The 11,394-nt window shown below is 49.0% G+C and overlaps 1 protein-coding gene and 1 long non-coding RNA gene across 2 annotated transcripts; both read right to left on the reverse strand.

The window, feature by feature from the left end:
* Positions 1 to 867: 867 nt before the first annotated feature.
* LOC121308705 lies at positions 868 to 5,425 on the reverse strand. The gene is made up of 2 exons (XR_005948541.1): positions 4,937 to 5,425; positions 868 to 2,214 (listed from the first exon to the last, which is right to left on the reverse strand). It is a non-coding gene; the product is annotated as an uncharacterized LOC121308705 (long non-coding RNA).
* A 4,345-nt stretch (positions 5,426 to 9,770) lies between these two features.
* On the reverse strand, positions 9,771 to 11,394 carry ovca2 (OVCA2 serine hydrolase domain containing). The gene is made up of 2 exons (XM_041241180.1): positions 11,126 to 11,394; positions 9,771 to 10,424 (listed from the first exon to the last, which is right to left on the reverse strand). The coding sequence occupies exons 1-2, from the start codon at positions 11,304 to 11,306 to the stop codon at positions 9,904 to 9,906; spliced, it is 702 nt and encodes a 233-aa protein (XP_041097114.1). The 5' UTR covers positions 11,307 to 11,394; the 3' UTR covers positions 9,771 to 9,903.

Raw genomic sequence — 11,394 nt, forward strand, 5'->3', positions numbered from 1 at the left:
CGTGTTCTCTAAGTGTCTGGGTGAGAGTTCACAGACAGACAGACACCACACTTCCTAACCACGTTTCATTTTAGACACAGCTCTCCCGCATCAAATTCGCACCACAGAGAGACCTGATAGTTACTTACATCTGCGTGTCTGTGTAACCGCTCACCACAGCAAAGCATAGCAAAGTGCAATAAAGCATTGTAAAGCACAGAGAGGTGTGGTGAAGCATAGGGAAGCATTGTAAAGCACAGGGAGGTCTGGTAAAGCATAGGGAAGCATTGTAAAGCACAGAGAGGTGTGGTGAAGCATAGGGAAGCATTGTAAAGCACAGAGAGGTGTGGTGAAGCATAGGGAAGCATTGTAAAGCACAGAGAGGTGTGGTGAAGCATAGGGAAGCATTGTAAAGCACAGAGAGGTGTGGTGAAGCATAGGGAAGCATTGTAAAGCACAGAGAGGTGTGGTGAAGCATAGGGAAGCATTGTAAAGCACAGAGAGGTGTGGTGAAGCATAGGGAAGCATTGTAAAGCAGAGAGGTGTGGTAGGGAAGCATTGTAAAGCACAGGAGGTCTGGTAAAGCATAGCATTGTAAAGCACAGAGAGGTGTGGTAAAGCATGGTTGTAAAGCACAGAGAGGTGTGTAGGGAAGCATTGTAAAGCACAGAGAGGTCTGGTGAAGCATAGGGAAGCATTGTAAAGCACAGAGGTGTGGTGAAGCATAGGGAAGCATTGTAAAGCACAGAGAGGTGTGGTGAAGCATAGGGAAGCATTGTAAAGCACAGAGAGGTGTAGTGAAGCATAGCGAAGCATTGTAAAGCACAAGGATGTGTGGTGAAGCATAGGGAAGCATTTTAAAACATGGCAATCCATTACCAGAACTGCACAATTGCCATGCGTGTTTACTGTGGTAAAAGGGTTACATGAAGTTCCAATAAGAGGCTCGTTGCATAAAAAGCCTTAGCAAGTTACACTGGAGCTTAGCGCCACCCTTCAGGATTCCTTCAGTTATTGCTGCCCGATCCTGCTACACATCAGCGAACCTCAAGCTGCAAGTTACTGCATCGCAACACTGCCGTTCCACTCGCCTTTAAGAATTCACTTGATACATGTCAAGCGATTCGTGTATCTCAATCACACTGAGAAACGTGTTCAAACGGATTTCATTTACTTTTTTTTTTTTTTCATTTCCAAGCAGAAGCGACGCTCCTCGGCATTACTGTGAATACAGTCCCGCAGAACGGTCGTGATAACGTGTCCAGCATAAAATACTTCATTACATCTTCAATACAGATGGGTTTATTAGCGCGTTGCGACCTCCTTTGCACGTTCTGCTTGTAAATCAAAGGCTTGTCCGGTTTTAAAAGCCACTTTAAATCAATCAATGTTACTATTGACACGTATATGACAGTGTGGTTGAGATACACGAGTGGATTAAGAAGTATTATGAATTGAGAGCAGAAAAGTCGGGGTAAAACAGCAACAATCAGAAGCCCTACTTATAATTTAAAAAATAAATAATAAATACATTTAAAAACAAGACCTTGGCGCCGTGATCCAGATTCGGGTAACAAACACAGTCCACTGCAACCCGTGAATCTGATCATACCAGCAGTACCAACACTCCACCAGCAGAGGGCGCCGAAACAACAACTACCGCTAACGACATTTCAAGCCTTTGAGCTTTAATTAAACTAACGAGCTGTTGTACTCATACAAGAGGAGATTATCAGTAACAGTTGACTTTTTTTTTCTGTGTGCTCATCATATTCAACTATCAGTCACATTTATTTATTCATCATTCAAAAATTGTTTGGCGTATTCAGTGCAAAACGTCATCTTTACCAGCATCACAATTAATTGAGGCTTGGCACAGTTTCCACGCTACATGTGCAATTGTTTGCTACGTTTAAAAGCAGCTTTACAACACTCGATTACACTTTGCTGTGCTTTTACAGTGTCACGCTTTCGATAAGGGGATCCGCAATGCAGTGTTCACAGCCTAAGCCCGTGTTTGATATATCCTCTTTGCAGGTGTGAAGGCTTGTCTCCCTGCCGCCAGGAACTGTAAGAGTGAATACGCTGGTTCCAGAGGTTCCCACAGCACATAAACTCTTACTGTTCGGGGCGGGGGTGCGGAGGGGTGCAGCGCGGCCCGCGGAACAGCTTCGTTCATTCCGTGCAGCTCTAGACAATGCAGCTGCGTGTTCAACCCAGGCGCAATCTGCGAGTCTGAAAAAAAGAAAAGCGAGATTTATTTATAGAATTAATAGTTTTAAAAAAGCAAGTTAATACATTTAACTTTTATTGAGTGGAAAACGATTGCACGCACGAAGAGGAGATCCCTGTTCCAGTTTTTACTACGAGCCGGACTAGCCACAGAGTATGTGTAACAAGCGCAGATGTGTCTCATTAAACTCCTAGTAAAACCAGGAATGGATCAAGCTGTCGTGCAATGGGAGTCTTATTGCCAGCCCTGGTGTCGTCGGCTTTTTATTTCAGGGCTGTTTCTGTGCAGTAGATGGCGCCAGTTCTCTCTGCCAGACCCCAGCAATGACCGAATCCCCGTCGGCTGGTTTACCCAGCTGTTTCCACAGCTGAGCGATGTTATTAAAATCTCCCCTGATGAATAAAGGCGCAGGATTGAGCCAGGCGCTGACCTGCCAAACCACACTGAACCAGGCCGACTGGGCCCGACGCCATGGCAACACCCAGCCTCGTCCCCATGGTTACTGCGCAAACCGAGTCTGACACGAACTGCAGCAGATAACAGCCGTTTGGATTGCAATCCCTGGATTGCTCCGAGCTAATTGTTCAATATATACAATTATTATGAAAAATAAACGAAAAAGTCAGAAAACAATAATAACGGTTGGATGCTGTGGAACGGGTAGTTACAGATCTTATATTATAGCTGAACTATATGAAGAATTAAAGGAGGAACAGGCGTCCCAGTTAAACTGGCTTGGGTCACTCTTCTGTTTGCTTGAAATCCTTTTCGATGTGGCTGTTCCATAATTTCAAAAGAATAGAGAGAAGCAAGGGATAGAGAGAGGGATAGATAGAGGGAGGGGAGGGATAGAGAGAGGGATAGATAGAGGGAGGGCAGGGATAGAGAGAGGGATAGATAAAAGGAGGGGAGGGATAGAGAGAGGGATAGATAGAGGGAGGGGAGGGATAGAGACAGGGGGAGGAGGAATGACGGAGGGAGTGGAATATCGAGGGAGGGTGGGCCAGGCTGGCTGTGAGCCCTGGTGAAACTGGAACACACTGTCCTAAAAACAGGAAGCGCAGGCAGGCAGCCGTCAGCATTGAGGAATCTCAGAGTCACCTCCAAACCAACACTGAGGATCAGCGAGAGCTAGAGGGAGAGGAAGAGAGATAGAGAAAGAGCGAGAGAGTGAGAGCGACAGAGGCAGACTGAATACAGAGCAACAGACCGGTGTCGCTGGGCTGTCAATGGGACCCATGGTGACGTTTCCTTGTCCAAGCTGTACCGCGTTGTGTTATCAGAGGATTTGATATCCCAGTGAAAATGAACAGCAGAGAGACTGAACTCGTGTCACAGAGTCCAGAACTGGGGCGCTCTGAGAGTGTGGGTTAATAAGAGCGTCTGAGCCTGACAGTCTGTGCCTCCCCTCACTAGCAGGCACTAGCACTCCAGTGGGCTCGCTGGCACCTCAGGGCCTCCCTCCTCCCTCTCTCTCTCTTTCCCAACCCCCTCTTCCTCCTGTTTTCTCCTCCTCTCTTTCCACACCCCACCTAGCCCTCTCCACCTCCCTCCCTCTCTCTGCAAACCCAAAGGAATCTGTTAGTGTGCGGTTAATTCTGTTTACAAACACCCCTCTGCTTCCCATTAATACATGACGTCAATCAGGGAGGGAGGCAGTGTGGCTTAGTGGTTAGAGCTGAGAGACTGTGGCTTAGTGGTTAGAGCTGAGAGACAGGGAGAGGCAGTGTGGCTTAGTGGTTAGAGCTGAGAGACAGGGAGAGGCAGTGTGGCTTAGTGGTTAGAGCTGAGAGACAGGGAGAGGCAGTGTGGCTTAGTGGTTAGAGCTGAGGGACAGGGAGAGGCAGTGTGGCTTAGTGGTTAGAGCTGAGAGACAGGGAGAGGCAGTGACTGGGAGAGGGACAGGGAGGGCAGTGTGGCTTAGTGGTTAGAGCTGAGGGACAGGGAGAGGCAGTGTGGCTTAGTGGTTAGAGCTGAGGGACTTAGGGTTAGAGCTGAGGGACAGGGAGAGGCAGTGTGGCTTAGTGGTTAGAGCTGAGGGACAGGGAGAGGCAGTGTGGCTTAGTGGTTAGAGCTGAGGGACAGGGCGAGGCAGTGTGGCTTAGCGGTTAGAGCTGAGGGACAGGGAGAGGCAGTGTGGCTTAGTGGTTAGAGCTGAGGGACAGGGAGAGGCAGTGTGGCTTAGTGGTTAGAGCTGAGGGACAGGGAGAGGCAGTGTGGCTTAGTGGTTAGAGCTGAGGGACAGGGAGAGGCAGTGTGGCTTAGTGGTTAGAGCTGAGGGACAGGGAGAGGCAGTGTGGCTTAATGGTTAGAGCTGAGGGACAGGGCGAGGCAGTGTGGCTTAGTGATTAGAGCTGAGTGATGGGAGAGAGGCAGTGTGATGCTGTAGCAAAGCACTGGTGAGAGCTATATACAGTTATAGAGAAATGTATTATTAGTAAAACTATAAATCAAATAAATACATAAATGCATGCATCAGGGATGGGACTCCCATTGCATAGCATTTTGATCCATTCCAGATTTTACCATAAGCCTGATTAATCACAGTTTATAGGTAACAGGTGTGTAATTTGGCTTGGCGTAAAACCTGGCGTGGCACAAGCTGCAGTGCAGTGGGAGTCTAAAATGTCCACCCACATATACATAAACTGATGAAGACTTCAGCTGAAATTTTTGTCTGCTTTACTAAGTAACTTATAGGCTTCACCATTAATGCATACATACACAGGAAAGCTTGATGCTGTTGGTCTGGCTTCTGCAGTGTACCTCACCTCACCTCTCCTCCATCCAGCAGGTCCCAAACAAACCGGTTTTCCAAAAGCATTCCCAGCGCTCCAGACAGCATTCCTCCAGTTAGCCAGTTTGAAAGATTATCCCGAACTCATCCCGAGAAACTAGCTTGACATGGTGCTGCCTGTTCTTACTTCTCCCTCTCTGTAAAATACATCTAGATTTACTTTAACCAAACTTAATCACATTGCCACCATCATTATTATTACTGGTTTTTAAATCGCTTGTGCCAGCCAGCTGATTGCATGGATAATAATATAATCCAGGACAATATAGTTTTAATTTAACCAAAAACAAAAAGATATGAGATCAAGTTTAACACATTCAAGTCTCATGTGCAGATTCTTCAACTCCCCAGCCCCAGGAGACTTCCTTCCTCTTCATGGTGCACATGCAGGCTCTGTGTGTGTGTGTGTGTGTGTGTGTGTGTGTGTGCGCGCGAGTGTGAGTGATTGCATGTATATTTATAGATATACAGAACTCCAGTGCGTAAGGTAACTCCCATCTTCAGTAAGCCCCCCCCCCCCGTGACACAGCTTCCTAGACCAATGGGTTTGCAGTGGAGAGGAGCTGAACGAAGATCCTCACTGCGCTGCCCAGAACAGGTTGCACAACACGGAAAGAGGTTGTGCAACAAAAAGTTAAAAAAAAAAACACACAAACATCTAAATTCCTTTGTCTGGGAGTCAAGAATCCAACTTTAAACTGCACAGGAAATTTCTGGAGCTCGCTGTCGTTATTAAAACCATGTGTGCTGTTCCTTGCCAGAGATACAGAGAGAAACAGCAAGGAAAATATATTCAGAATCTCTTCTTGCTAAATTATCCTTCAAGCTGGAAATTAGCTGTAGCAGGGCAACTCAGAGATGTAACAGGGTACCTCAGATTTAATACAGTGTGGAAGGCAGTGTGTTTGAGTAGCTCAGTAGTTAGAGTGCTGGGCTGCAGTGTGTTTGAGGAGCTCAGTGGTTAGAGTGCTGGGCTGCAGTGGGTTTGAGGAGCTCAGTGGTTATAGTGCTGGGCTGCAGTGTGGAAGGCAGTGTGATTGAGGAGCTCAGTGGTTATAGTGCTGGGCTGCAGTGTGGAAGGCAGTGTGTTTGAGGAGCTCAGTGGTTATAGTGCTGGGCTGCAGTGTGGAAGGCAGTGTGTTTGAGGAGCTCAGTGGTTATAGTGCTGGGCTGCAGTGTGGAAGGCAGTGTGTTTGAGGAGCTCAGTGGTTAGAGTGCTGGGCTGCAGTGTGGAAGGCAGTGTGTTTGAGGAGCTCAGTGGTTATAGTGCTGGGCTGCAGTGTGGAAGGCAGTGTGTTTGAGGAGCTCAGTGGTTAGTGCTGGGCTGCAGTGTGGAAGGCAGTGTGTTTGAGGAGCTCAGTGGTTAGATAAAGAAAGTGCTGGGCTGCAGTGTGGAAGGCAGTGTGTTTGAGGAGCTCAGTGGTTAGAGTGCTGGGCTGCAGTGTGGAAGGCAGTGTGTTTGAGGAGCTCAGTGGTTAGAGTGCTGGGCTGCAGTGTGTTTGAGGAGCTCAGTGGTTAGTGCTGGGCTGCAGTGTGGAAGGCAGTGTGTTTGAGGAGCTCAGTGGTTTTGAGGGGCTGCAGTCAGTGGTTAGAGTGTGGCTGGAGTGTGGAAGGCAGTGTGTTTGAGGAGCTCAGTGGTTAGAGTGCTGGGCTGCAGTGTGTTGTTTGAGTAGCTCAGTGGTTAGAGTGCTGGGCAGTGCAGTGTGTTTGAGGAGCTCAGTGGTTAGAGTGCTGGGCTGCAGTGTGTTTGAGGAGCTCAGTGGTTAGAGTGCTGGGCTGCAGTGTGTTTGAGGAGCTCAGTGGTTAGTGCTGGGCTGCAGTGTGGAAGGCAGTGTGTTTGAGGAGCTCAGTGGTTAGAGTGCTGGGCTGCAGTGTGTTTGAGGAGCTCAGTGGTTAGAGTGCTGGGCTGCAGTGTGGAAGGCAGTGTGTTTGAGGAGCTCAGTGGTTAGAGTGCTGGGCTGCAGTGTGGAAGGCAGTGTGTTTGAGGAGCTCAGTGGTTAGAGTGCTGGGCTGCAGTGTGTTTGAGGAGCTCAGTGGTTAGAGTGCTGGGCTGCAGTGTGGAAGGCAGTGTGTTTGAGTCAGTGGTTAGAGTGCTGGGCTGCAGTGTGTTTGAGGAGCTCAGTGGTTAGTGCTGGGCTGCAGTGTGGAAGGCAGTGTGTTTGAGGAGCTCAGTGGTTAGAGTGCTGGGCTGCAGTGTGTTTGAGGAGCTCAGTGGTTAGTGCTGGGCCGCAGTGTGGAAGGCGTTGAGTCTGTGGTGTCTCTTTAGGAGGGGCCTGTGTATTTTGGGTGGGGTTGTTCGGGTTGCACTCTGACCCTTCTCCTACTCCTCGATGACTCACAGGGCGTCCGGTGGTTTTCAGCCTGATTCTGCCTCCCATTTCCTGACCACATACTTCTCGGGATGGAAATAAAACTCCCATTGCACAGCAGTGTGATCCATTCCTGGTTTTATAGAGCTCAATAAGACACTCCTGAGCTTGTTACCAGCACACTGTGGCTCATCAAGCTGGCAGTAAAACCTGGAATGGGTGAAAGTGCGATGGAGTAGGAGTCTCTGTTGAGGAGGTTAAAAGTAGCTCTGGTCACACTGCTTAGTGTCCCTGTCTGAGATCTCAGACCCTGGACTGTGCATCCGTCTCTTCATTCTAAAGGAGAATCTCACCAGCATGTGGACAGAGCTGGTACTGGAAGCCTATAGAGCACACGCACCTGTAACTCATGGAGAATCTCAGAGGAGGTGCATTGCTGAGAGGGTGTCCCTTTGAAACTCACAAGAACTATTGCAGAGTTCAGGCTGCTGTGTTGTCTGTGCTGGGAGGGAGGGAGGAGGGGGGGGGAGACAGCCTCTGTGACTCAGCACTTCCCCTCTCTCTCTCTCCCTCTCAATCTCTGGAAAATAAACACATTTCTCTCCCTGGAACCACATCAAAGGGAGCTGGGCGCTTTCCTCAGAAAGCAGGGGACTGAGGGCTGGAGGCTGGCCAGGACAGCACTGTGAGTATCGGCTGCTGTTGATCAGCCCAGGGTAAAGTCTACAGCAAAACGCTTTCCTGTTTGTTTAAAAAGGGGTCCAGATCGATGACCCGGGGCCGACACAGAAAAATCAAAAACAAAACATTTACGAGAAACCACAGCAAGCATCTAAAATAGGTTTACCAAAACTAAATAGTGGCACAGAAATCAGGGCGCTGAAAAAAAAATTAGAAACAGAGCTAAGGGGTAACCTGACTGCATGCTGCTTTACAGCTTGGAGCGGACGCCGAGGACAGTGCTAGGGAATGGCCCAGCATAGCCACTTGACAGACAAGCCCTGTAAGCTGCTGTGGTTTGTTTTTGCAGTTGGTCTGCACAGAGGGAACTGCGGTCCAGTAAACGAGAACGACAGCAGGGCTGCAATGAGGACATTTACCGGAAGCACTGAGCAGGGTGACGTGTGCAGAGAGACAGGCGCATAATCAGAGTGGGAAAGTATGAGTGTGACCGTTTAAACACAGGCGGAGATATATATAAATATCATTCAAATGAGCCCTGACACAAGAGTCTGGAAAAGGGAGGGAGAGGGAGAGACAGCAAGAAGGGGAGAGATAGGAGAGAGAAGGGAATAGAGAGAAAAGAGAGGAGACTGAGAAGAGATGAGAGAAGGGGGAGAGGCAGACCGACAATTTAAGCTGTATCTTGAGAATAGCTCATCCAGCTATGTCCAATCCTTATCATTACTTCCCGAGGGTATATTTTGCATTCAGGATCTTATGAAATTTGCAAGACGTTTTTCATATGCCGCAAACCGCAAACCGTCAAACTAAGTGCTGTGGGCAGACCTGGTATGGACAGTCCCTGGCCAAGCACTCACATCCAGCTCTTCTGACCCAGTCAGTGAGGCGTCATGATTCACAAGCTCAGGGTGTCTCTTCGGGAGTCAGGGGTGAATGGAAGCCAGGATGGAGGCGGCACGCACCCACATACTCTCCCTCTCAGCCCATCCCTGGCAAGCAGAAAGCCAGCGGAAATGAGATTCCAAACACTGGCAGGCAAAAGCAATCCAGGAGGGAGGGAGAGAGGCTGTTCATTCTGCACACATCTGGAAGCAATGACCATCAGATTAAAAAAGACTTCCAAAGACTCAGAAAGAACACAGGGTTCTCCCCTCCCTCTCTCCCAGCACACGCACACACACACACACACACATATATATATATATAAAATGAGGAACGGATTTAACTGCTGTGCAACTAGAATCTTATTTCCATATCTGTACCTACTGCAGATAGTATTCAGCACCCTGATATCTCCTGCGCTCACAATGCATCATCATGCTGTTACAGGTACCTGCCTGGGAGACAGTGCTGCACAAATAGAGTAAGAGCACAACCTAGTGGAAGCATCCTGCTCTGCAGAAGGTATTTTCTTTCACAGTAGTGCTTAAAAAAACAAACAAAACAAAGTCCTCTTCCTGTTTACCTTGTCATTTCAATACATTGTGTTCTTCCATGGTTGGGGGTCCATTGCAATTCCCTTTTAATTCATGAATTTATACGTTTGTGAATTCGAGACCACCTGGCAAGAACAACTGCAGACTCGGCCTGCTGGTTACAGGGGCAAATAAATGAGTAAGGAGTCTGTGCAAAGGGTATTCCTGCTAGGACCCCAGTTATGCACAGCACACTTGTTTCTGCTCCAAGTTTACTGTGTGTTGTAATGCGTCTCGTGACACTCTGCACACTACTATACAAACACAGAAATAAATATACAGGACAAAAGATCTCATTCAAAAAGATACCTTTTTATATATTCAAATAATAATTATGATTAGAGAACTGCCCCCGAGCACCCCCTGCCTGTACATCAGGGGTTAATCACCATGTGGAATAACTTGTACAGATGTTTTGTATTTAGTTCATTTACTGATAAAAGTGTCCAGGAATTGGCAATAGACTTTTTTCTGTGGCGCTGCGGCCGGTACAAAGTGCCCCCCCGTGTGGGTCAGTACTTGGGGGTTCTCAAAACCCGCGGCTAGCTCTCTGCTCATGTGGTCCGGAATGACCCGGTCCGTTTCTCCGAACACGTGCAGCGTTGGCATGGAGACCGGCGTGGTGTAAAAGCGGGCATGTTCCTCGCATGCGCTCCGGAACCCCGCGATCAGGACAGCGAATCTGAAAGAGAACTGGCCCTGAGCGCCCCCTGCCTGCCCCTGCAGGGCACAGATCATCGCCACCAGGGCAGCGCCCTGACTGAAGCCCAGGATCCCATCGAAAGGGCCCTGCTCCCTCACGACTCGGCTCACTGCCTCCAGGCTCTCCTCCAGGCCCAGGGAGGACTGGCAGCTCTCCCCAGCGTGGAAGCTCCGCTCCTGGGCGTTAGAGAACCACCAGCCCCTTGGGTCTTCCGTCTGGCTGTCGGGCTCCACAGCTTGCAAGCCTGCAAATGCAACCAGAGAAAAGGGTGGCAAAATAAATATTAGGTCTGTAGCGATACGCTAACGTAGGTCCTACTGGAAGGGACTCTGCAGCAGCAATTGCGATGCACAGTACACAGTAGAGGCAGGTTCAGCAGGCACACTAACACGTTTTAAATTACTTCCTTGAGTTCCTTCCTCACACACATGCTGTTTTATACAGTACTGAAAAAGCTGATGTTTCAAAAGATGAGGTCTGTGCAAAAACGTGCTTTGCAAATATTTTTCCAAAACGGCTTTCAATAGAAGCAGCTTTCAAGAATCCACTGCAGAGGGCTGTGCCAGCAGGCTGGCTCTACGCAGTGGTTGTTGTAATACTGCAGTACTAGTGCCGATACTTATTGTACTGTACGAACTATCTACCACCGACTTGCTAGTGAGGCTAATTTAGCAATACACAAAACAGAGGGGGGGTTAGAACGGGCCCCATTCAGCCTTGGCTGGTCTCCGCGTTTCAAACTGCTGGTTTTTCTGTAATCTCTCAGAATTAAGGGCGATACTTTGCCCGTGCAAGAACAGCAGCACCGACAACCCGTTTCAGTGTGTAAACTGCGACCCGTCCTGAACTGCGCGCATGTGCATTATTATACTGTGAAATATCTGAAATGATCTGCCAGCAGGTGAGGGGTGTTCATTGACGGGCTCCCAATACAGGCAGTCTTACCCGCCGTGGCTTCTTGCTGCGGTGCGGGCTCGCTCACCCGCAGCGGGGCGGTTATATAGACCAGCTCCGCGTGCTTTTTCAGAGCCTTCCTGAGCGCTCCGGTCCGCTCCCGGAACGCGCTGCCGTGCTGCCGGTAACCATGGACACAGAGGATCCGGAGCGGGCCCGGGGAGGAGGCCATTGCTACGGGCAATGCAAACCTGCTAAACCTGCTAAACCGTGCTAAACCGTGCTAACCCTGCTAAACCTGCTAAACCGTGCTAAACCGT

The sequence above is a fragment of the Polyodon spathula genome, unplaced genomic scaffold (genome assembly GCF_017654505.1).
Source record: "Polyodon spathula isolate WHYD16114869_AA unplaced genomic scaffold, ASM1765450v1 scaffolds_764, whole genome shotgun sequence".
NCBI classification, from domain to species: Eukaryota; Metazoa; Chordata; class Actinopteri; order Acipenseriformes; family Polyodontidae; genus Polyodon; species Polyodon spathula.